This window comes from Simochromis diagramma, unplaced genomic scaffold (assembly GCF_900408965.1).
Source record: "Simochromis diagramma unplaced genomic scaffold, fSimDia1.1 OVJJ01000325.1, whole genome shotgun sequence".
NCBI lineage: Eukaryota > Metazoa > Chordata > Actinopteri > Cichliformes > Cichlidae > Simochromis > Simochromis diagramma.
Genome location: NW_024387291.1, coordinates 2,106,586 through 2,133,250, shown reverse-complemented (window position 1 = coordinate 2,133,250; position 26,665 = coordinate 2,106,586). Strand labels below are relative to the sequence as shown.

The 26,665-nt window shown below is 40.0% G+C and overlaps 1 protein-coding gene and 2 long non-coding RNA genes across 4 annotated transcripts; 2 read left to right on the top strand and 1 right to left on the bottom strand.

Moving 5' to 3' along the window:
- Positions 1-482: 482 nt before the first annotated feature.
- LOC120716445 lies at positions 483-16,706 on the top strand. Of its 2 annotated transcripts, XM_040003992.1 has the most exons (9): positions 9,971-10,314; positions 10,592-10,882; positions 10,966-11,199; positions 11,305-11,409; positions 11,516-11,734; positions 12,049-12,378; positions 13,337-13,682; positions 13,788-13,845; positions 14,308-16,706. In XM_040003992.1, the coding sequence occupies exons 1-9, from the start codon at positions 10,260-10,262 to the stop codon at positions 14,464-14,466; spliced, it is 1,797 nt and encodes a 598-aa protein (XP_039859926.1). In that variant the 5' UTR covers positions 9,971-10,259; the 3' UTR covers positions 14,467-16,706. The 2 variants fall into 2 exon arrangements, with proteins under 2 accessions (XP_039859925.1, XP_039859926.1); XM_040003991.1 differs by lacking the exons at positions 9,971-10,314; positions 10,592-10,882; positions 10,966-11,199 and adding exons at positions 483-773; positions 848-1,081.
- LOC120716447 lies at positions 6,925-9,844 on the top strand. The gene is made up of 3 exons (XR_005691899.1): positions 6,925-7,441; positions 7,533-7,590; positions 9,736-9,844. It is a non-coding gene; the product is annotated as an uncharacterized LOC120716447 (long non-coding RNA).
- Positions 16,707-16,813: 107 nt separating the features above from the next.
- On the bottom strand, positions 16,814-18,010 carry LOC120716446. The gene is made up of 2 exons (XR_005691898.1): positions 17,791-18,010; positions 16,814-17,486 (listed from the first exon to the last, which is right to left on the bottom strand). It is a non-coding gene; the product is annotated as an uncharacterized LOC120716446 (long non-coding RNA).
- Between the last annotated feature and the right edge of the window lie 8,655 nt (positions 18,011-26,665).

Sequence of the window (26,665 nt, the reverse complement as noted above, 5' to 3'; positions counted from 1 at the left end):
AGAAAAGAAAAAAAGCCCGCGCTCTCAGAGAAAAAGAGGAAGGAAGTTTTGATCGCCACATTAATGTGATGCAGCAGTCCAGTTTCACCCCTGACTATCGTTCACTCTGTGCTGCATTGTATTTGAACATAGCAGTTATTTTTTTAATATTCATTATTATTATTATTATTTATTTATTCATTTTATTTATATTTTTTTCCTGCTGGAAAGTGGGACTACAGCCATCATGTTGTTGAGTGATTTTCAACTGATGTTTCTGGGACTCATTTTGTGCATTTCAGGTATGAGTGATAAATTATGAACCGCTACATACTGACAGAGAAAAGTATAAAAGTTGATATGATTATTATACGTATGATTTATAAATGAGTTACTAATTTCAGCTAATTTCTTATAATAGAGAATAAAATAAATGCTCATGTTAGTAAAAAAAAAATCTGTTTTGTTAATGAAAGTTTGTGTTAAAGGTGTTACTGGAGAAGAAACCAGGATCTGTGCTCTCAAAGGTTCATCAGTGGATCTGCACTGCTCACATCAACATCTGACTTCAAGCAGAAAATGGTTCACTGTACACTGGAATGGATCAGAGTATGTTCAGAGTGAGCTCTCTGTGGATGGACAACGTGTAACGTACAACATGTCTGAAGAGAAAAAAACAACTTTAACCATCAATGATCTAAGAGAGAGTGACGCAAACGCTTACTGCTGTATGAAGACTACAGACAGTGCAGGACGCTGTTGGCTCAATAAAATTACTCTTCATGTTGTTGCAGGTACAGTGACTTTTACTCATTTATTATTTTACAAATGACATCATTGTATAAGTTGTTCTCCATCATCCTCTCAGAGCTGCAGGTAAAGGTGATTCCTGCCACAGAGGGACAGACAGTAACACTGATGTGCAGCAGCAGCTGTCCTCTGACTGAAAAGCCTGCAGCCTACATCTGGTACAAGAACAGAGAGTTTCTCTATGAGGACTGGTCTCCCTGGTACCAAGAGCTGCTCAGCAGTGAGGAAGCAGTCACATACTCCTGTGCTGTCAAAGGCTACGAGGATCTCAGAGCCCCTGAAGTCTCTGTGGGTGAGTCATGATGTTTATTGTTCTACAAAACAAACACAATGAGTCACACAGTGAATGATTTCAATCAATATCATTTCTTTGCTTCAGGTTCCATCACAGAGACCTGCTTCAGTGTGACCTATGCTAAAGGGAAAATGTGTTCTTCTCAGCAGACATCAGTAGATGAGCCGTGCTCCATCACATACCCCAGAGGTGACGTCTGTTGTGAAAAAAAACTCTTTTTTAATTACTCTTTCCATTGACTTCTAAATATATATATATATATATTATTAAAAACATAATAAGAAGATTGTTATATCTCATAGTGACTTATAGAAAATATATTTATTATCTCTTTAAAGAGGTTCACATATTGAAGACTCAAGGGGGAAAAGCGGAGTCTGTCACACTGACCTGTAACACCACCTGTACACTGACTGACCCTCAAACTGCCTACATGTGGTACAGAAATAGACAAAGTTATAGAGAGAATCAACATTTAATTGCTGAATATTGGCTTAATTTTTGGAACTCTCGGGAAGCAAACGTCTTTTGTGCAGTTAAAAGCAACACCTATCTTCAGTCTGCAGAAGTCTGTGAGTAATACAGAACTATGTTTATTTTGCCAGTTATTATTATCATAAAGATCATTTGTACAACTTTAAATCTTCCATTTATATTTCAGGTGTTCAGGATAAAAACTGCTGGAGAGTGAATTATGTCAGCAGGAGAATCTGTGCTCTGGAAGGATCTTCAGTGAACATCACAAGTGAATACTCACATCCTGATAACATGAAGCCAGAGTTCAAATGTTGGAGTAAAAAATGGAGAAAAGATAAAGTGGAAGTTGAAGAGCTGATTGAGGCTGCAGGTCGTGTGGAGTATCAGGACAACATGAAGAACCAACACATCCTGACCATCAACAACCTGAAGAAGAATGACTCAGGAGGATACACATTCAGATTAAACAGAGATCATGGAGGATGGACACAGTCTGATCTGCCTGGAGTCTTTTTGATTGTCACAGGTAAATCTAAACTCTTCACTCAGCAGACTTTACTTATTAATGTCTGAACAGGAGCAGAGGTGGAAGAAATATTCAGATCCTTTACTTCATCTAAAAAAGCATTACCACTATGTTAAAATACTCCACACAAATTCCTGCATTTCGGGCTTTGAAAGTCTAAATGTAAATTAATTCTAATTAATTACTTAATTCTAACTCCAAGATACAAAAAAAGAGAAAAAATGATGATCTTCACAGTGTTTTATTCACATAAAATGCATAAATATGCAGTAAATTATCATTTTATATCTGTGAGGTTTTTTTTATTCAGGTCATTTCAAGTATTTTATACTGTTGGGTATTTTGGCCTGCACTGCAATATGCATACTTGCATTCAAAATGACAAAAACTGCAGAAAACCTCTTATCTGTAAAAGTACTTATAGTGTCAGACATTAGTTGTGGACTAAAAAGTTTTCTTTTTTAAGATGATTTAGATTGAAGTTACACAAAACTGAAAGTACAAATATGTATGTATAACTTGTAGTGAAATACACTTCTTTAATAAATACATTTCTCCACTGAACAGGAGGACTAAAGCACCAGTTTGTAGTAAAGCTTTAGTCAAAATCCATGTTTAGTGTGTGAGTCACAGAGGAGATTTACTCTGAGATTAAATTTTTTGATCAGTATCATTACTCAAAAAAAGAATATATGGCACATTACTTCTTTTAAAAGTAATGCAGTATGTCACTCAATTACTCACCAAAGAAAGGGATTTGTTACACTGCTCACTGCATTGCTTTCTCGTTACTCTGTAAATTAAAACTGAAAAACATTGTCAATTATCTGTCTTAATGCATGCTCAATCATCCAGGTGAGTAAATCCCAAAAGCTCGATTCTGTTCTTCTGGATGTAGCGTTTTCATGGCAGAAACGTTGGTCTTTGATCAGTAGTTGTTGATCAATGCTCATGAGAATTTGCATGTTAATGATCAAGGAACTGACCTAGTTTTAGTCATTATGCAAATGTCCTGTTTATAACGTTGGGGAAACCTGCAGTCAGCTGAGACTGAAGAAGTCACTTGGAGTGATGAAACGCTTCTCCCACTGAAAACGCTGCGTCCAGATGACCAGAATCAACCTTTTGGCACTGTCCATTATTTATTGGTTAACAGTATAAACCTTTGGTTAAAGTCCCACACACCAACACAAATCCCTATTCTAATGAAGACACATATGATCTTTCTTATTACTATTTTGTAATGGACATAAATCTGCAAACACAAAGCAAAGATGAAAACTGGCACAAAAACCTTTGATCCAGAGTGATTCTACTTTAGAAACATAAACAGGTAGAAACAGAGGCTGCAGCCTGTCTGCTCATCGCTGCCTCTGTTACCTGTTGAAGTTCAGGCTGATGGGCCCGAGTCAGCATTCACTCAGTCGGTGCAGATGTTTGCAAAGATCCAAAGTTGTGTTAGCAACATAACGCAGTTGTTTTTTGTTCTAGATGCAGTTTCCACTTTATCATCGCGCTCTGTTCTTTACGTGCAATAAAGATAAAAGTAATGTCTTTGCCTACAATTCGGAGAGGCTGTAGACCGCTCCACCTTTTTTCCTAATCCTGCACACAAACTGAAATCAGCTGATTGTGGCAGGAAAGAAAAGCTTGTTTGAAATTTTTCTTCTTTCTCTCCACCCGGTGTGCAGATAACAGAAAAACCTTTGTAATGCAAGTAATGACATAATTGTAACTGTAATGTGATTAGTGAATTTAGTACAGTAACACATTACATTACTGAGTTACTGAAAAATTTTTGTGTTTACAACAATACATTAAACACAACACTGCCAATGTTCCTCTTCCAGAGCTGAGAGTGAAGATGAGTCCTTCTGCAGTGGTGACAGAGGGTCAGAGAGTCACACTGACCTGCAGCACCAGCTGTCCTCTGACTGACAACACAAACTACATTTGGTACTTGAACAGTCGACCTCTGACCGCGAGAGAGAACCAGAACAAACATCTGATCCTAGACCCAGTCAGCAGGGAGGATGCAGGAAACTACTCCTGTGCTGTGAAAACCAACAAAGATATCAGCTCTGCTCCAAAGACTCTCACTGTCCAAAGTATCACAGGAACATGGACACCAGCAGCTGCAGGAGTTTCTGCTGCTCTGCTGGTTTTAATACTTCTCACTGTCTGCTGGTGTGTTAGGTAAGTGTTGGTTCACAGCAGTAGATTCAATCTCTGCTCTGAAGTCACAAATTTTTCAGTTCATTCACTTCAACCAGGAAACAGAGAACTTCTGCTCAGCCTCCAACAACTGAAAGGTCTGACCAAATTGAACAGGTAAAGATTAGAGTTTGTGAATTGTCTCATCTTTCCAGTGGTCATTTCATTTTTCTCAACATACAGTAAAAGGAGTCAAGTTTAAAGTATAGTATAAATTAATGCTGTTTGTCTCCCTCAGCTCAGCCTTGGTCCTGTTAATGACATCTCAACACAACCAAAGCAGGAGGATGAAGTCCACTACAACAGAGTCTACTTCAGGCATGTGGTTCCTCTTTGTTCCACCGTACAGTCAGATCAGCCCAGACAACAGGAATGTTCTCATTATGCTGCTGTGAGTTACAGCTCTGACGGAGCATCTGGTGTCACTCCAGCAGACACAGACTTACAGACTTACTCTACTGTGAAAGTTTGAGAGAGATGCTGTGTTCAACAGCCACATATCCAATACCCTGCAGCCATGTCAGAGTACAACCTGAAGAGCTCACCAGAAACTCAACAATCTATTCAGAAGGAAAATGGTCAGTTTATAGTGGTGGCTGATAATGAAACAAGTCCTCAGCAAGGAACAAGTGCCTGTTAAGGAATGCAGCACATAAACCTACATGACTGAATGTAGCAGGGTGTTACATGTCTGTTTATCAGTTCGCCATCTTAACTATCTCTGGACGTCGTTTTCCTTCTCTCTTTTATGACACCACCCTCTACTGGTGCAGTTTGGTATCTAACATTACAGGACACAGCACAGTTATTAACAGCTGTTACAATGAATGATTTATTGTGGGATGCCCTTATTTCATAACCTTCTTAACCCTAAAAAAATATTTCCTATGCATGAAATACAAAGGAATTACAGTGACTCAGTATCTTGAACTGAGTTTGAGCAGTTTCATCTTAACAATGTCTGCTGTAGATGTCTGAATGCACTGATGTGATTTTCTAATTAAATATTTGTCTTAACAAGCAGCTGGACAGGCATACCTAATAAATTGGCCGGTGAGTGTTGCAGTGCTACTGCGATGCATTGTACAGTAGTTGGTGCTACTTTCTCATTTTGTTTTTGCTCTCCTGTTTTCTGATGCATATATTATTTTGCTTTTCTCGATTTCAGAAGTTTTATTTTTGTAAAGTTTCACATAAATCATTCACATTTAATTTTTTATGTCTGAACTCCACATGAGGCACACCTTTTTCCAAAGTAAGAAAGTTTTGATAAAAGTATTAAACCATTTGGTGTTGAAGTCTCAAAACAGCATTTAAAGCTTTTTACTCACCGGTCACAGATTCAAACTGATTTACTTGCATGTTTTAAAATACATGAAAAAGGCTTAGATTTTACTGTTTGTTGAGACTCAAAATAAACAGTCATGAGATAACAAAGGGGGGAGGAAACAGGTGGGAATGCAGCTGAGAATAACTAACTAACTAATCTGAGGAAGTAAAACTGAAGACAAGAAAGCACAACAATCATTAAAATAAAACAGGAATAGAGACATGACTAAAGGAGGCAAGATCAACGTGACACAACTAAACGGGAAAATAAGACAAGGACACTCAGAGTGAAGACAGGACGCGGGGACAAGACTGAAGGAACAGAAAGGGATCAAAACAGGGAACTAACAAACCAGTCAAGGAAAGCTGAGCAAGGGACTAAAGTTATACATTGAACAATCTCAGCTTTTTATCTTCCACTTTAACTTTTCTCCATCGTTTTACTCCATCATTAGACTGAAAATCCTTCCAGAGCATCCTGCTGATTTAATTCACTCCCCAGCAGTTATTATCCAGAACACTGGAAATTTAAATGGGAGATTTTAAAGTTGATTCAGTGCCCTGTATGAAAAAAACTTGATTAAAATAAACAGATCTCTGTCTTACTCGGAGACGTTTGCTGTGATGGAGCAGGACTCATTCACTGATCTCTGCTCACCTTCTTCTTGGTTTCCCCAAAACAAAGGTCTCAGCATCACAGCAGAACAAGCTTTACATCATTACACTCGATCATTCTGCACAACCTCATCTCACTGATCTGAGCAAAAATGAGTTACTTAAAACAAAAACAAAAACAAAAAAACACTGAACACCAAAAATTGAAACAGTCACATGTATTTATACAATATTCATGTATGTTCACTGATCATTTCCTACAGTGTGTTTACAGTGTGTTTACAGACCACTACGGCTGAAGCTGGAGAATCTTCTTCATCACAGAAGTTTGTTTCCATCATAAATGCAGAAAACAGTTTTATCATCAACACCTCCACAAATTAACACAACTGCATGCAGCTGAAAAAGCCACAACGCAGAGCAGATGAAATAAAAATAAAATGTTGCACACATTAAAGTGAGAAATGAGAGAACAGCTACAGGTTGTATTTCCATGTAAACATGTTACAGATTGACTCTTGACTTTTCTTTTCTTTTTGTGAACTGCAGTCGCCATGTTGTCTCAGTGTGTTAGTGATCATATTATAGAAATATAGTGTGAACTTAAATACTTTGACAATATGTAAGGACAAAAAGGTCAAAAAGATAATAGTAATATAATAATAAACCTGTTTGAAAGCTTCTGTTAAAGGTGTCATTGGAGAAGAAACCAGTAGTAAGTAGCTGCTTCTTTCTGTCAGTGTTTTTCTTCGGGCTCATTATTTGACACCTTCTTGTTGGTAGATAGAGCCATTTCTTTAACTTAAACCCTCTTAGTAAAAGAAATAATTCTCAAAACTGTTTTTGTTTGTTTTTTCTTACAACTACAATTGATTATTACTCGCCTCATGCACTCGACCTTTTCTGGCATTTTTTAAAGCATTACAGATACATCCAGGTAGAAAAATGGAAGGAAGATATATCTCCTTTCCACTAGTGGGCGATGACATGTTCTCTGTATCTTCTCGGGTTTTAGCAGGAAGTAGCTAAAGAAGGGTACAAAAACTACAAAGACCTGGACAGGAAATCGGAAATCTCCGTTTTGTTTTCTGCTTTTTCTGTGAAAGGATGCAGCTGTAAAAGAATCATCCAACCAACTTTCTGACTGGAAGCTGAAATCCACAAAAGTCATCATCTTAGCAGAAGCTGGGTTTTAGGTGAGCATCACTCTGTTCTGTTTCAATCACATTTAAAATGTGTTTTGAAATCTGTTCTTCACTCACTGTTTAATTTATTTTTATGAATCAGAAGAAACAGGACTTCCAGTCAGTCTCCAAGAAGGGAAACATCAGACAACAAACAGCAGGTACAAACACAAACATCTCCTCATCTGTCCTGTTTCCCTTAATCCGAATGATCATTTATTTGCCATCAGGAATCAATCTTAAGCTTTTGCTTTGCAGCCTTTTTCTGTCTCACCTACACCTACCTGTAACCTTTTTAAGGCCTCCACCTGAGTCCTGTATTAACTGAGTTCTTTATTCTGTTATCTGGATTCACTTACTTTAACTTCAGTACTCAGGATAAGGTGTCACAGTTGGAGGCACAGGAAAAGGATAAAGTGTGTAAAGAAGATCATGATCTCCAAAGTTAAAGTTAAAAAAGCTTGAAGTAAAAGCATTGAGGATATCCTCAGGGTAGAAAGGGCATTCGACTGAACAACTCCCAAAATCTCACCCAAAAATGCAGTAAAAACATTGCAGTAATGTCTACCTGCCTTAGTTGTCTGAGGTACATTTGTACTTCAGCACTTTTGAAAAGATAACTATCGTTCCATTTGAAGTGCTTAAAGAGATAATTTTGCACACTTATATACTTGTACATGAGACCTACAGGCAGAAATTTAGAAGTGAATCGTTCAGTATCTAATGAATGATGCTCATCAAGGAAACTTTAGAAGATTTTGGAAAAACTTTAGACCATTCAGTTATCCTCGCAGAGAAAGTCGGTAGTTTATTTGTTTTAGCAGCTCTAATGGCTCAAAACACTTGTATAATTAACATTCAATGGTCATGTAACCCATGCGAAATACAGGGCTACAAAATCCCTTTTCATCATCTAAAGCTATAACCTGTTATTGTCACAAGGACAATAACAGGCTTTGATGCAGTCTTGTGTTACAAGGACCATGCGCCTCGTGCACAGGAAGCATTACCTGTCTCTTCCTGTGAGATCTTCCCTCTAATGGCGGTCAAGTGTGTCACAGCAACGGAAAAAGATCTCAGCCCGAACTCTGACCACAAAGAGAATGTATGTGTTTTTGAATGGTACTGAGAATAAAGGTCCCAGTTGTTTACTTCCAAGCCAACTCCTTTTGTGAGTCGCAAATCAAAACCTCCTTCTGAACCTAGTTAGATGACTGTCAATGGAAAATTGTACTTAGTAGTCAGTATAATCTTTTAATGATATAAGTTTGCATATGGTAGAATACTGCATGTAATCATTTGTGTTTAGAAGTATATAGTTGTTGGCATATTGAAAGAATGTCTCATCCTAGGAGGACTGTAACAACTTTGTGTGCATTCCAGGGTGTTCTGGCATTCACCCCCACATCCTGGGAGCATGGGAAAGGTCGTACCTTCTTCTATTGTTTTACGGTAGGATTAACGTAGCTATGTCAGTTTTAGTCTAAGTGCCTTTTTTACATATAGATGAACTGTTGGATTTTCCAGACCAGCAGGTTTAGGGAAGTCGTTTATGGGGTCACACGCACACACACACACACCTACACACACATACATATACACATCCACATTCCAATGTAAGGAACAAACACCCACTGATGTATAAATAAAGACCAGGGCAGTCACAGAGCTGCTAGTCTCAGAGCCCTCACTCTCAGTGCGAGTGCTCTGTGCTGCCCTTGTATACAAGTAAAACTGTGTGTTTCTCCTCTCTGATTCTCAGCTGAAGAAGTGTCTTAGAATGCATCTCTTGACAATGACTGAGACAGGACTTATTTTTGCCACATTACAGAACTTTCCAGAACATCATCTCATATCATGTCTGACTCTTCTTGGCCTCACTATTGTGTATATTACCTTATACATTACAGTTTGCACTATTCTGGTCACTCTGTTGCATTACTCTGTTTACATCACTCTGGGCACTTGTTTACACCACCTGCACTGCTCTGTCAATACATTGCAGAGGTAATATGGCACAAGACACTTTAACATTCCACTCACACAATGTACATTTTCAGACTTTTAATTAAAAATTTCCAGATTGCTTTATTAAATTAACTTATTGTATATATTTTACTTACTTAGTGTATATAATGTCCTCTTTAATCGAGGAGCGTTTCAGGACACAATTTATTTCACTGCGTGTTGAACTCGTACAACTATGCATGTGACAAATAAAGAATCTTGAATCTGCAAAGTGAATCATCCAAATCATTTGATGTAATTTAATTTATGAATTTATAATAACTGTCTTGTCTCTGCAGATTAACCCTGATGTCAAGCATGAAAACATCTCAGTTCAGTAAGTAGAGCAGAATGATGATCATGAAAACAGACTGCACTTCACTGAGCTTTTTCTGGGTAATGTGCAACTTTTTTTTAACCACAAAAAAAACACTGACAGGATCAACACTAGCGTGTATTTGAAAACAATATGATAAAATGTGTAAATTGGAATCCTTAAAGTAAAACAATAATAAAGCCATCAATAGTGATAAGGAGCAAATGCAAAGGTATATTTGTAGATTTGCTCCTGCAATATCTCGATTCGTCACTAGAGGGCTCTTTGTGGAGGGGGGAAAAAAGTAAATGAGGAAGTGATGGTGTTAAACCTGAATGCAGTTTGTCTGCTGACACACTCACACAAGTCAGTCATTCCTGTTAGACAGATGTTGATTTTTAACATTCATGTTTCTGATATTTTCCAAACTCTGAGAGCAGCAGTGATCGGCTCTTTATAATCATCATACATCAACTTTCTCATTAGAAGAGAAAATCTACAGCAGCCATGTTGTTGGCAGAAGCTGGATGTTTGTTCATGGGTTTCATTCTGTGTCTCTCAGGTAGGAATAATTTGTTTCTCCTCCTCATGATGACTGTGATGATGTTTGTGGAAGGCAGGAGTTTTACTGTCAAACCTGCAGAAAGTTACAAAATGATTTTAGAAAACAGAAGATTGACAGTTAACAGGATTTGTACTTTTACTGTTCTGAACTCTCAAGTGTATCAAAGCACCAGATTGTGATCCTTCACAGTAACATGCTGTCATCACAGATTAGCACAGAAAAGAAAGTTAGCATAAATGTTCACCATGTTTTCTAATCACATGTTGTGTTAAAGGTGTTCAGGGAAAACCAAACAGCATCTGTGCCTTGAAAGGTTCATCAGTGAATCTGCCCTGCTCACATCAACATCCCACTGCAAGAAATAGCTGGTACACTGGACACGATACTGTCTCCAAGATTGAACTCTCTACAGATGAAACACATGTAAAGTACAGCATGTCAGCAGAGAGTAATTTCACTCTAACAATCAATAATCTGACAGAGAGAGATGCAAATTTTTACTGCTGCATTAAAACTGCTGACAGATCAAAGTGCCAACAAAGTGGAATTCATCTCCAAGTTACAGGTACAGTTCTTTTTACAAATGCATCACAAATGAATGAGTTTATGGATGATCAGTGTATTCATGTTGGTCATGTGACCTCTCAGAGCTGCAGGTAAAGGTGATTCCTGCCACAGAGGGACAGACAGTAACACTGATGTGCAGCAGCAGCTGTCCTCTGACTGAAAAGCCTGCAGCCTACATCTGGTACAAGAACAGAGAGTTTCTCTATGAGGACTGGTCTCCCTGGTACCAAGAGCTGCTCAGCAGTGAGGAAGCAGTCACATACTCCTGTGCCGTCAAAGGCTACGAGGATCTCAGAGCCCCTCAAGTCTCTGTGGGTGAGTCATGATGGACACCTCCTCATCATGTTATGAGATGTTAAACACAAACACTTTACTCTTCAGACTCTAATGAATTTACTGAAAGTTGTTGTTTTTTCTCAGGTTCCATCACAGAGACCTGCTTCAGTGTGACCTATGCTAAAGGGAGAATGTGTTCTTCTCAGCAGACATCAGTGGACGAGTCCTGCTCCATCACATATCCCAGAGGTGAAGTTCTGGACAAACTGCACTTTGAAACTTCATTTTTATTTGTTAATTTATTTGACATGACAGAGATGAACTGGTGGAAAATGTATTCATCATCTCTCAACAGAAATTCATGTCCAGAGGACTCCTGCTGAACACAGAGGTCACATCAGACTGACCTGTAACAGCAGCTGTTTTCTGACTGAGCCTCTGATTTCCTTTGTGTGGTATGAGACCAGAAAGCCTACAGTGCAGGAGGGAAAACAGATTCTAGTTTCCATCACTCAGCCAGACGGTTTGTCTTGTGCTGTAAAAGGTCTTGAGGATGTGCGCTCTGCTGACGTCTGTGAGTAAACTTATTGTCTCTCCACTTACAAAGTATTACCACCACTTCTTGCAATTAAGACTAATCATCACACTGGTTTCCTGTAAAGTTCAGGATCAGTTTTAAAACGTTAGTGATCACATCACAATTCTTATTATTTTTAAAAAGTATTTAGTTGTTTTTTATTATTAGTATTAGTAATTATTGGTATAGTTTAAAGTTATTTTTACTTGTACGTTGGTCAACATCTGTTGTGTTTAAATGTGTGATAGAAATAAACTGATTTGAGTAATTAAGTTAAAATATCTCTCTTCTCTATTCCATCCATATTTCAGGTGTTAGTGATGATTCCTGCTGGACGTTGAATTATGTCCACAGCAGAATCTGTGCTCTGGAAGGATCTTCAGTCAACATCTCCAGTAAATACTCACATCCTGACTATGAGCAGATACAGTCTAAATGTTGGTATAAAGTCAAGAGAGAAGCTGAACAGCTGACTGAGGATGCAGATCATGTGGAGTATGATGACAGCATGAAGAACCAACACATCCTCAGATTAAAGAAGCTGAAGAGAGATGACTCAGCAGAATACAGGTTCACCATCACAACAGAAACTGAAGAAGTGAAACAGTTTGATTTTCCTGGAGTTACTCTGATTGTCACAGGTAATTGTTTGACTCACTGTTCAGGTACCAAAAATGTCCTCAAATTATGTAACAGCTGTCACATGTACAGTAACATTTTACATTTCTGGCCCTTGGATCACTTGCTGCCACAGCAGCAATCCCTCCAAAGAAGCCATACTGTTCAGTTTTTTTCTAAATATGGCATCATAAACGTTAACCTTTGACATGCTAGATGTGACTCTGTGGTTTTTTGCAGTTTCTCTGAGCATTGCGCGGTCTCACCTTTTGCTGTGAAGATTGGCAGCTGTTTTGAAGGTTTTCCACATCTGAAGAATCAGTCTCGCTGTAGAATGAGGGCAAATGTATAGCACATTTAAAAGATACCAAGTGTCAGCCAACGTGCTGAACAGAGGGACAATGTAGTCAAAATAAATGAAATAATTAAAATAAATGATATAAAAATATTTTTAAAAAATCCATATGTATATATATTTAAATGTGTGTATATATATATATATATATAAAGAGAGAGAGAGAGAGAGAGATGAATACACACAGACACAGGTGGGCACATGGACATGAATACATATAAATATACAAATTCATACATCATCTGGAAATGGTCTTGCTGATATCTTTTCCTCCTCGTCATTGTGTTAACTCACAAACTGCTAAAACCTCTGTTTTTATTGAAGTGATCACACTTGCTGATGTTACCTTGGTCATCTGCTTGGTTCTTAGCCTCCTAAGTCCTCATAAGCAGTACAGGTGTCTTTAGTTGAGGTCCGCTCAATATTTATTACATAAATAATTGCATAGTGTAACATGTCGTCTTGGATTGTTCATCTGTGGTTGTATTTACCTTATTTCAAGACCTGCTGAGGACAAGATCTATTTTGTTTGCTATTTTTTCCTAATTCATAAAATCCTACAATTGAAAGTTTCTTTTTCACATGATTGTATGTTTTACATTTATTGACCAGTCTGGGTGTTTCAGAGCTGAGAGTGAAGATGAGTCCTTCTGCAGTGGTGACAGAGGGTCAGAGAGTCACACTGACCTGCAGTACCAGCTGTCCTCTGACTGACAACACAAACTACATTTGGTACTTGAACAGTCGACCTCTGACCCCGAGAGAGAACCAGAACAAACATCTGATCCTAGACCCAGTCAGCAGGGAGAATGCAGGAAACTACTCGTGTGCTGTGAAAAGCAACAAAGAGATCAGCTCTGCTCCAAAGACTCTCACTGTCCAAAGTATCACAGGAACATGGACACCAGCAGCTGCAGGAGTTTCTGCAGCTCTGCTCCTTTTAATACTTCTCACTGTCTGCTGGTGGAGGAGGTGAGGATGAGCCCTGTTTTCTCTCTCGGTTCAATCAGATTCAGTCTCAAATTCTCAGACTAACCACGTGTTCATCTTTGTATTCACTTTCTTTTTACAAACCAGAAAAAAGAGTAATTCTCACAAACCTTCAAGACATGAAACTCTGGATGACTCGCACCTGGTAAAGAAAAACATATATGTATACATATATATAAAACTGTACTATAACATAAAACATCAGCATCATCTATCATGCTTCTTCTTTCACACCAGCTAGGAGAGCAGCTTCATTTTAAAATAATGTCCAAATCATTAAAATCAGAGAATTGTTGATTTCTGGTTTTCTTCTCTTGTTTTAGTAGGCAGTGATTTTGTTCTGCTGACAGTAATATTTTGTACCAAATATTCCACGTCCTGTACTTCACGGTGGAGGTCATAAATCTGTAAAAATTTCCATGTAAATGATTTTAAACATTTTATTAACATACCACCTCATACAGCTGAGCTACTATATAAGAGCTATGAGTGAGTCTACTTTGTGTTAATCCTCTCTCCAGCTGAGCTCTGCACTGAAAGATCAGCAATAAGTTCAACAATAATAACGTCTCAAATTGTTATTTCTCTCTTTTTTTTTGGTTCCAAGTATGATGAAATCTCACCCCAACCAGCAGAGCAGGGTCGTCACTACCCCAGACTCAATTCTTCAGAGGATGAAATGGATCATCTCTATTCCACCATTCCTCCATTTGAGCCCCCTGACCATGCCCACTGTGGACAACTTCTGACTCAGTATAACCCCTAAGTGAGTCTTTTCTGTGAGTCCAATTTCACTAACCACACTCAGGCCTGAATACTGTCAAATCTCTTAAATAGAACCTGAAGCAGGCTAAAAAGTCCCAAAAAAGCAGCATCATGTGATGGTTCAACGAAACTCAAGAACAGCTGAGAAGATATCTCATTAACATCTATCAGTCAGTCTAGAAAGGTTTACATAAGATATTTCAAAGGCTTCGGACTCCAGCAAACCACAGTAAGAGCCATTATCCACAAATGAAGAAAATGTTTTGTGGCTGTCCCCATCTAGACACCTTATCTCCACCCACTCTGCCTCCAGCAGTGACCCTGATCAAACCAGGATTTGTGGCATCTTTGTAGAGCGTGACTCCACCATAGCTTGCCCAAAACTTCCCTGTGATTCTTGCAGCAGGCTGAGCCTTGCCGTCTGTAACTCTCCCAATAAGACAAGCAACAGCCATATGATCCATTCAGTCATAGGCCACCAGCACGCCTCGACCATGGCTTAAAAAGACTAAAAAAAGACTGGAGATCACCCCCCTCTCTCATCCAGCAGCGGCGGTGCAGGCCAAGACCCAGGCCAAGCAAGGAGGTTTCCCAAGACCTGCCTCTGGCACTCAGTCTCCTCCTGCAGTGTCTCTGCTGATGCACCACCACCTGCTAACACTGCATCATCACCAGGTCTGCCACCATCTGCACTAGCACCTCGACCAGCTGTATGTGTTGTGGATTCTGCTTGATGTACTGTGATGGACGTTTTTAAATCCTATTTATTCTTTTGATTTTGTGCAACCTGTGTCTGTGCCTACACAAAAATGTGGGCACACGTTGGATCTTGATTTGACTCATGGTTTACCTCTAACTTAAAGGTTTTGTGATGTTGTATGGTAGGATCATAAGCCTGTCTTGTTTGAGGTTTCCCTTCCTTCCTTGCTGCCAGAGGAAAGTTTAGGAGAGCTGAACGTAAATGGAAGAAGAATCTGCTTCAGGTGTCATACCAAACATTACAGTATTACTGGAATTCATATCAGAAAACTTTTAAAGATGCTAAGAGAAAACGTTTTGCTGCTGTTATTCAGGCAAACTCCTGTAAACCTTATGCCTTATTTAAAACCATTGACATGGTCCTTCATGCTCCACAGACTGTTGGTGTCGAGTCCTCTCAGGAAATTTGTGAAAATCATCGGTGAAAGCGCAGATTTCCTATTCCGTTCTCGTCCCTTCTATCCCTGTCCATATCTCTGTTGACTTTGACAGGTTTGCACCAGTTTCTTTGCTTTGCCTGCAGGAGTTGGTCTGTCACCTGAAGCTCTCAGGTTCCCCTTATGATGCTCTCCCTCCTCGATTTTTCAAAGAGGTTTTCCTCACTACAGCACCATTTGTGCAATCCATTGTAAATAGTGGTTTTCCCTCTGGTGTTGTACTCGTGAATCTTAAACATGCATTGATTCAGCCTCTACTCAAGAAACCTGCTCTTGATCCTGATATTACTGCAAATTACAGGCTTATCTCCAAACTGCCTTTGATCTCAAAAATTAATGAAAAGCAGATTACAAGCAATTAATGTCCTTTTTAGAAGAACACAGTATTTTAGAAGTTTTTCAATCTGGTTTTAAAGTTTTGCGTAGTACAGAATCTGCCCTTCTAAGAGTTTTTAATGATGTGTTTTTAGTGACTGACTCGGGTGACTGTTATTATCGTGCTTTTACATTTAACTGCTGCCTTTGATAGAGTGGATCATAAGAGTTTAATTTACAGCAGTTGGCGGGTGTTAGGAGTACCACACTGCAGTGGTTCACATCCTATTTGGCACAGCGAACTTTCTCTGTGAAACTTGGTGAATTTTTTTTGTTTTTAAATCTCTGAATGACCGTGGGTTTGCTGTAGCCGCTCCAAAGTTGTGGAATGATCTGCCCTTGTATGTTAGGCAGGCCTCTTCTTTCTCAGTTTAAAACTCTTATTATAACATATTTATCTGCTGAAGCCTTTGGCACTCTTTGAGGGGTTCACTCAACTTGTTTTATCAACTTGTTTTAACATGTTTTGTTTTATTTTTATTTTATTCATTTATTTATTTTATCTTATTTTGTGTTATTTTGTTTTATTGTGTTTATGCTATTGGTATATGTACATGTAACACTTCTGGAGTCGTTACAGTATACTAGGACCAGTTAGGTTCGACTACTAGAGCAGTAATGAGCGTAGCATGTAATAAAGACCACAGACCAGTAAATACGTTTAAATTGCCGGCTTATTATTTTGTGAAGACAGAGAATAGACAGTTATAGACACATTACATAAAACATTCAACATCACACATTTAAGGAAAACAAGATATTTCTTTCCCCTTTTTTGTTCAGTATGTTCTGTTAGTTCATCCTATTTATCTCAAAACCTTTTATTTGGCTTTAGAAGGATGTTATTTTCAACCTAGGTTATTGTTTTATTTATTTCAAGTTCTAAGTTCAAGTTTATCCTTTGATCTATTTGAGTTAACACTGTGTTATTTTAAATCAAGTTTAGTTCTTTAGGCCCAAGATTTAATTTAATCTTGGTCTAGGTTCACCTTTAAATTCTCAACCAGTTCTTATTTTGTTTTAACCCAACAAAAATATTTACATTTCCATTAATACCATTACAGCATTAAAATGTAAGGTTGACCAAAATAAATTACAAAAATAAATAAATAAATGTAAAACTGAAAACGATTCAGCAAAAGGCTGAATAAATCCCTTAAACAAACAAATAAACAAAAGAAAGTTGTCTCTGTGTCCTTTAACTATTAATCCTGGAATTGCTCCGAATGATTATCCAGTGCTTTGAAAGTCCGCTGTTCTTTTGCAGAGGTGTATGGATTAATCCTACCAGTTTTTTCAGCGAAAGAGCTCAACGTCCAGCAGGGGGCGTTTTCCTTTTTCCTGCTCGGTACAGTTCAATGGGTCCGTGGGTGGCTCGCCATCTTGTTTCTCGCTCAGCGGATCAAACTCCGATTCTAGCTCAGCATTTCCCGATCCAAACCTTAATGGCCTACCATAACAACAAAATAAAGTGCATAAACATTCGAAAATAACACACGGGTAGCCCTTAAATAACAGTAAAAGTCCGTTTTTTCCAGCTTATTTAGCCGTAAATGAGGTGACGCCAATATGGCGCGCTGAAACACCGTCAAAGGCCTTTGAAGTACAGCCTGTGTGTCGTTTAAGCACGAATCCACCGTTTTTAACATAAAACAACATAAATCCACTACCTTGGCTCTCCATTTGCATGAAATGAGCAATATAATACAACAAAACATTTCTTGCATGAAATAAAATACAATTTCTGAACTCACCAAGTCCCGTTTGGTTATGTTCACAACGTCACCAAGGCAAGGACAGGTCGGAAAAACAAAAATACATTCTCCAGAGTACAAAAATGGCTTTAAGTAGATTTTTGGCTTATTTTTACTATTTTTCACTCATTTAAGCAGCAGCTCTGCAAGGACTGTCTGCATTTCTCTCTCTCTAGCATCAAAAAGAAGGAACAACCCGACTGGGTGTGGCTAATCACAGGAGTCACGCTGCAGCGTGCCCTTTCACAATACGAGTCTCAACACATATTTTAGCCATTTTACCTGAATTAACATAAAACACCATGAATTAGCAAGTTCTGTACCCTTTTAACATGTTTTTAAAACACAAATGAAATCCTATACCATGAATTATATCATTGCTGATGTTTTTAATGAATTTTCTAACCATTATGATCTATTTACTGACTATTTATCACCTGTAATATATTTCTTATGACTGTTTATACTAACAGGCTTTTATTTGTTGTTAGCTATGTTAACCAGGGTTACACCCTCCCCTCTTAAATGTATGCAAGCCCCTTTGCATAATGCATAAATCAGACTACCTGGATATCATGGATTTCAATAGAGCCTGTGACAGCTTCACTTAAGCTTTGGAACAAAGACTGAACTATGCCAACAAGAGGGTTGCCTAATTGAGGGTATGTTAAGTGCTTGGGCTTTGTTCTCTCTCGGGATGATCTTCTGACTGATTGCTCTGCTTCGGGGTCATTTCTTTCAGTTTCATTGTTTACAGGTTCAGTTTCATTGTTTACAGGTTCAGTTCCATTCACGTGAGTTTGAGTTGCTTCCTCATCATTAGTTTTCGTTGAATCCGATGCATTGTCCATTTCATTTTGTTGAGTTATCTGAGCTCCTTCCTTTGCAGGTTCAGGCAAGTTTTCCATTTCAGGTGGTTTCTCCATTTCAGGTATTTTGTCATTTTCAGGTAAGTTTTCCATATCCGGTAGGTTTCCACAATCAGGTAAGTTTACAGTTTCCATCATGTCCATGTGCTCTTGAACAATATCAGGCATTGTCACATCTTCCTCGACTTGAGAATTGTCTGATTTGGGTTGCTCATTAGCATGGTTTGACTTAGCCTTGGGAGGAAAAACTACCTCGTATTCCTCAATCGACCTTGAGATCTCTTTGGGAGGAAGTGGAGGGTAATACAGAGGGTAGTTATCCTCCTCAGAGTGGTATTCAAGTTCAGGTTCATCAGGGTCAGTTGTTGGGTGTTGACGTGTGCTTGGCCGATGAGGCTTTACTTGGACTGCTGGAGGACTTTCAGGGGCAGTTGGCAAAAACCCACAAGGTAACAAAAGGTCTCTGTGGAGAGTTCTAGTGGAACCTTGGTGATGCTCGGGTTTGACTGTGTATACTGGGAGGTTGTCTTTTTGACTTACAACCACGTGGACGATGGACTCCCACTTATCAGCCAATTTGTTTTTTCCCCTAATCCGAACATTCCTTACAAGCACGCGATCTCCAACACCTAAGACAGATTCGGTTACATGTTTGTCATATCTAGTTTTGTTACGTTCAGCAACTTTGCTAACATTTTTGGTAGCCAGTTGGTAGCTCTCCTGAAGGTGAGATTTGAGGGCTTTAACATACTGTGAGTGAGATTGCTGCTGGCGATGGTTCAAGGGGACATTGAAGGCAAGATCAATGGGTAACCTAGGCTGTCTGCCAAACATTAACTCGTACGGCGTAAACCCTGTACTTTCATGTTTGGTGCAGTTATACGCGTGAACGAGTGGCTTAACAAAGTCACGCCAATGTTTCTTGTCTTCGTCTTTGAGTGTACCCAACATGTTTAGCAGGGTTCTATTAAACCTCTCCACAGGGTTTCCCCTGGGATGGTAGGGTGAAGTTCTGACCTTCTGAATCCCAGCTAGGTCGCATAACTCTTTGATAGTTTTTGACTCAAAGTCTGCTCCCTGATCGCTATGCAACTTCTCGGGAAAACCGTAGTGGATTATAAAGTTTTCCCACAGGGCCTTGGCTACAGTTTTAGCCTTTTGGTTGGGAGTTGTCATTGCTACAGCATACTTCGTAAAGAAATCTGTAATAACTAAGACATCTTTAGTGTTGCTGCGATCTGGTTCAATTGTCAAGAAATCAATACACACCAACTCTAGAGGTCTGGTGACTTGAATGTTTACTAGGGGCGCCGCCCTCTCTGGCAGGGTCTTTCTGCAAACACACCTGCTACAGCTTTTGATCTTTTGCTCTATGTCTGAGGCCATTTTTGGCCAGAAAAATCTGGTTCTGGTTAAATCAAGGGTCCGGTCAAAACCAAAATGACCCATGTCATCGTGAAGGCTTTTGAAAACCATAGGTCTCAGACTTTCAGGAAGAACCAGCTGGTACTGTGTCTCTTCGCCTACTTGTCTTTTTCTGTACAAAATCCCGTTCTGCAACTCAAGTTTGTTTAACTCACGCAGAAGGATGCTAAGTTGTGGGATCTCGTTGCGTACAGTAGGAGGAGATGTTTCACCTGTTTCAAGCTGGTGTATGATTTCACTGATAGCAGGATCGTTTGTTTGACTTTGTCTTATCTCTTCTTCTGACAAGCTTGGGATGACAGGAAAAGCATCACAGTGGTCGAAACTGTCGGGAACAGCATCAACGGACATAGACAGTGAAGTTACGAGTGGGCAGGCGAGAGCATGGTCTGTGTCAAGAGACTGGACTAGATGTTTCTCACAGATTGCACTGACAGCTTGAGTGGGAACATGAGTGAAAGGATCGGTGCCAGGCAAGTGGTGTTGCACAAACTGACGGATCCGCTCCTGTTCCTTCAGGGAGACAAGGTCATTTAATGGCTCGAGATGCGGACGACGAGATAGGCCATCTGCGTCCATGTTTTGTTTGCCTGCTCTGTACCTAAGCTGGAACTCGAAAGAGGACAGGGCGGACAACCAGCGATAGCTCGTCGCGTCTAACTTAGCGGTGGTCAAAATGTAAGTTAGGGGGTTGCTGTCAGTTATTACTGTGAAAGGACTGCCATACAAGTAATCACAAAACTTTTCCGTTACAGCCCATTTGAGGGCAAGAAACTCAAGCTTATGAGCAGGATAACGGCTTTCGCTTTTTGATAGTCCTCTACTTGCGTATGCAATTACTCGCAACTCTCCCTCCTGCTCTTGATAAAGAGCTGCCCCTAACCCGATTGTGCTTGCATCTGTGTGCAATACGTAAGGCAACTTGGGGTTGGCAAAGCCTAAAATTGGGGCAGAAGTCAGTTTGTCTATAATCGCCTCAAACGCTTTCTGACAACTCTCAGTCCATCTCTCCCCGAAAGGAGCTTTTGGCTGAAAGTATTGGACGTAGTTGGACTTAGAGCTATTGTTTTTTCGCAGTGGGGGGTATCCGGCAGTTAGGTTGGTAAGGGGTTTTACGATTTTAGAAAAGTCCTTAATAAACTGCCTATAATACCCTGCAAACCCTAAGAAGGAGCGGAGTTCTTTCAAGTTCTTGGGACTTGGCCATGTTTTTAACGCTGCTACTTTTTCGGGGTCTGTTTCTACACCGTTCTGGGAGACAATGTGCCCTAAGTACCGAACTGACGTCTGAAAAAACATACATTTTTCAGGCGATAGCTTCAGACCGTATTCTTTGAGACGATTAAGCACGTGAAGAAGGCGGGTCTCGTGTTGTTCGAGGGTTTCGGAGTAAACTATAAGGTCGTCTAGATAGACCAGGACTTCCTTAAGGTTGATGTCGCCCATACATTTCTCCATCAGCCTTTGAAATGTGCTGGGAGCGTTTGTTATGCCTTGGGGCATCCGGTTGAACTCGAAGAACCCCATCGGACATACGAAGGCTGTTTTGTGCTTATCTGCCTCATCGACCTCGATCTGGTAGTACCCGCTTTTGAGGTCAAGAACCGAGAACCACTTCGATCCTGTCAAGGCGGAGAACGCTTCTTCCAAGTTAGGAAGCGCGTAGGCGTCTTTGATGGTGTTCAGATTCAACTTACGGTAATCTACACAGAGTCTTACGTCTCCATTCTTCTTCCTTACCACCACTATCGGTGAGGAAAATGGCGACTCGGATTCGCGAATGACACCTGCATCGCTTAGTTCCTGCAAATGCCTCCGTACGGCGTCAAGATCTTGTGGTCGTACGGGACGGGGTCTGTGCTTAAAGGGGGTTTCATCGCTCAGTTTGATTTGGTGTTTTACTTTGTTAGTGCAACCAAAGTCTGTATCGTGTAGTGCGAAAACCTCCGACATAGCACTTAACTTTTGTGTGATTCGTTCTTTCCATTCAGCAGGGACTGGAGAATCAGCAAAGTTAAGATTAAGCTCAGCAGGGTTTGAGCTGGGAGTCTGTTTGGACTGCTCTGTGGTCTGACTATTTGGTATGATCTCTTGAATAGCATGCATTTCAGCAATGACACTTTTCGCAGGGATAACTATGTCATGCTTACTTTCATTTCGCAGGACCACTGGAAGCTTTTGTGAGGGTTTCTCAGCAAGGGTAAGTAGACAGTTGGTGACCAAGACACCACCTGGCAAGGAGGATGTAGAGGGGGTCTCGACTACTACCCACCCGCCTGAGTGTTCAGTTTTTGCGTGGACTAAACCCTCTAACACTCGACTTTGGCCTGCAGGAATGACTTCAGGCTCTTTCCCTGACAGAGTGATAAGACCAAGGCTGTCGTCTTCTTTTTGCTTGTGTCTTTGTTGTAACACGCTCAGCACTACTCTATAACCATAAGGCAGGATACTGAGGTCTGTATTAGCCAAGGAGAGGCTTTCAAAGACAAGGTCAAGAGTGTTAGTGCCAATTAAGAGAGAAGACTGAACACTAGAGCGTGTGTCTGGAACAATTAATGCAAGAGAAGACACAGTAAGTTCAGTACCAAAACAGTTCTTTGGAAAGGTAATGTCGACACAAATATAGCCTGAATATGGAACATTCTGACCATTTGCAGCTTCGACTTCTAGCAGGTCCTGTATTGGATGGATTTCAAGGTCTGCAAGATTGTTTTCATAGAACGATCGGGACACTGTGGTCACTTGCGATCCGGTATCAAGAAGGCAGTTGCAAGCTTGATCATTGATTTTTACTTGAGCAGTGTACTTAGCTCCAATTAGACCCTTGGGTAGTTTCACAGTGGCTGATTTATTGTTTGAGAATCGTTTTTTGGGTTTATGTGAAGGTTCAGTGGGACTAGTTTTGTCCGTAGCACCCATTTGTCCCGCAATGAGGGCTCCCTTTAGTTTAAAGGCTGTGTTTGCTTGTTTTGTCTATCCCACAGCAACTGTTTTTCTTTCAACTGTTTCCTTTTGTCAGTGACTAAAGACGGGTTTGGGTCATTTGGGCACACAGAGGCAATATGGCCGTCTTCGCCGCACTGGAAACAGTAACCTGGCCTGGGCCTACTCTTCGCAGCTTGGGATGTCAAAGGGGTTCGTTCGGGTACTTGAGAGTTGGTCTTAGCAGTAGCTTTTGGAGGGTTGGACTTTTTCCTAGGAGGGTTCGGGGTTAATGTTGCGAGATGGCTTTGAAGCTGACTGATTTGTGCCTTTAGTTCTGTGACCAGATCCTTTTGAGCATCTACTGGCGGGTCTACTTTCTGCGGTTTCAATCTTGTCAGTTCACTCTGCAGCGCAGTTATTTGTGTTCGCATTTCAGTGAGATCGTCTTGCATGGTGAGCGCAGGAAAGTCGGCATTTGCAGCAACAGAGTGAGAGGCTACTTTTGGTCTGGTGGCAGCAAAATGTTTTTTCATTCGGCTTTCTTTTGCAGTATGCTTGTCCTCTTCTACTCTCAACTGTAGCAGCAGCTCAGTGAATGAGGGGGGTTTATCTTTTTTCTTTTCGAGCTGAAGATCTGTTAACAAGGCATTATCCCAACACCCCCGACAGAATTGACGCAGAAGGTGTCGGTCTGCTTCACTAGCTACGACACCGCCTCTTTTCAGAGCTTTTGAGAGAGCTGTTTGCAAGCGATGGAGGTAGTGTGAAGGCTTTTCACCTGCATCTTGTAATGTGTTGAGGAATTTGGCGAAAAGCTCATCGCCATCCTCCACAGTGCCAAAAGCTGAATGGAGTAGTTCAAGATAAGCTGAAGGCAAAGCTTCAGGGCCCAGAGGTTTCACCACGTTGGCAGCAGGCGGTACAAGACTGTCTACGATTTTCCGCGAGCGTTGCAAGTCAGACAGATTGGGATCTTGAAGTATGAGCTCTACACTGTGGCGCCATGTATCAAAGTCCACCTCATGACTAGGACAGGGCAGTTTGCCTGAAAAATTTCTGAGGCGGAAGGAGGTGCTCACTGGTGAGACAAGAGCTTCACTTCGCACTATGTGCTCTACTACAACCTTTTGCACATCAGGGTGTGTTATAAAGCTCTGCGGAATGGTAGTTTGTAGATCTGGTTGTGTCTGGTTGACTGACTCAGAATCGCTGATGCATACGTTAGCTTTGATCGGTTCTGCAGTTTCACTTTGGATAGGTTGGTCATTTGCTTGTACTTGGGTTGTTAGTTCACTTTGTGCATCTGGGGTAGGAGCTTCTGTGCTGTGTGTGACTGATTGAGCACATTGGGAAAGGTGTTCATGCAGAACCGCTTCAAAAGATTTGCCACTAAGTCTAGCAATGCTTTGCAGTTCATTGAAAAAACTGTTGGTGGCGACGTTGGTAACAGCTGCGATGTACTCAGGTGACAGGGCTCGTATCTGATAAGTGACTTCATTCGGACATTCAAGTGTGTAGGGTAGTAAGGGTTCAAGTGTCGACAGAGCAGCTCCACTCTCATACTCTACAATAGCATTTTTGTGGTAAGAAGACTTAGGGTCATCTATCTTAAGGGTTCTCACTGTTCGACCATATCTGCTTAAAAAGTCTTTTAAAGCTTCATCAGCGTCTGTGCCTGTAATCCCACTAACAATAACTGAGTTTGGGATCTTAACATTCTCTCTGTCAACTATTTCCATTTTGCCGGACTTGGCCTATTTTTGAGGTCTGGGTCAGGAAAACAAGCTTGAGGGATTATTACTGCTCCTGGCTGGCTCGCCACTTCTGTAACACTTCTGGAGTCGTTACAGTATACTAGGACCAGTTAGGTTCGACTACTAGAGCAGTAATGAGCGTAGCATGTAATAAAGACCACAGACCAGTAAATACGTTTAAATTGCCGGCTTATTATTTTGTGAAGACAGAGAATAGACAGTTATAGACACATTACATAAAACATTCAACATCACACATTTAAGGAAAACAAGATATTTCTTTCCCCTTTTTTGTTCAGTATGTTCTGTTAGTTCATCCTATTTATCTCAAAACCTTTTATTTGGCTTTAGAAGGATGTTATTTTCAACCTAGGTTATTGTTTTATTTATTTCAAGTTCTAAGTTCAAGTTTATCCTTTGATCTATTTGAGTTAACACTGTGTTATTTTAAATCAAGTTTAGTTCTTTAGGCCCAAGATTTAATTTAATCTTGGTCTAGGTTCACCTTTAAATTCTCAACCAGTTCTTATTTTGTTTTAACCCAACAAAAATATTTACATTTCCATTAATACCATTACAGCATTAAAATGTAAGGTTGACCAAAATAAATTACAAAAATAAATAAATAAATGTAAAACTGAAAACGATTCAGCAAAAGGCTGAATAAATCCCTTAAACAAACAAATAAACAAAAGAAAGTTGTCTCTGTGTCCTTTAACTATTAATCCTGGAATTGCTCCGAATGATTATCCAGTGCTTTGAAAGTCCGCTGTTCTTTTGCAGAGGTGTATGGATTAATCCTACCAGTTTTTTCAGCGAAAGAGCTCAACGTCCAGCAGGGGGCGTTTTCCTTTTTCCTGCTCGGTACAGTTCAATGGGTCCGTGGGTGGCTCGCCATCTTGTTTCTCGCTCAGCGGATCAAACTCCGATTCTAGCTCAGCATTTCCCGATCCAAACCTTAATGGCCTACCATAACAACAAAATAAAGTGCATAAACATTCGAAAATAACACACGGGTAGCCCTTAAATAACAGTAAAAGTCCGTTTTTTCCAGCTTATTTAGCCGTAAATGAGGTGACGCCAATATGGCGCGCTGAAACACCGTCAAAGGCCTTTGAAGTACAGCCTGTGTGTCGTTTAAGCACGAATCCACCGTTTTTAACATAAAACAACATAAATCCACTACCTTGGCTCTCCATTTGCATGAAATGAGCAATATAATACAACAAAACATTTCTTGCATGAAATAAAATACAATTTCTGAACTCACCAAGTCCCGTTTGGTTATGTTCACAACGTCACCAAGGCAAGGACAGGTCGGAAAAACAAAAATACATTCTCCAGAGTACAAAAATGGCTTTAAGTAGATTTTTGGCTTATTTTTACTATTTTTCACTCATTTAAGCAGCAGCTCTGCAAGGACTGTCTGCATTTCTCTCTCTCTAGCATCAAAAAGAAGGAACAACCCGACTGGGTGTGGCTAATCACAGGAGTCACGCTGCAGCGTGCCCTTTCACAATAAGAGTCTCAACACATATTTTAGCCATTTTACCTGAATTAACATAAAACACCATGAATTAGCAAGTTCTGTACCCTTTTAACATGTTTTTAAAACACAAATGAAATCCTATAACATGAATTATATCATTGCTGATGTTTTTAATGAATTTTCTAACCATTATGATCTATTTACTGACTATTTATCACCTGTAATATATTTCTTATGACTGTTTATACTAACAGGCTTTTATTTGTTGTTAGCTATGTTAACCAGGGTTACATACAGAACTTTGTGAACCCTGGTTTTATGTCAAAGTGCTTCATAAATAAAGCTGGTATGGTATGTTTGGCACCACTGTAGCAAGTCTCCAGCTACTGAGGGGACCCACCACGACACGTCAA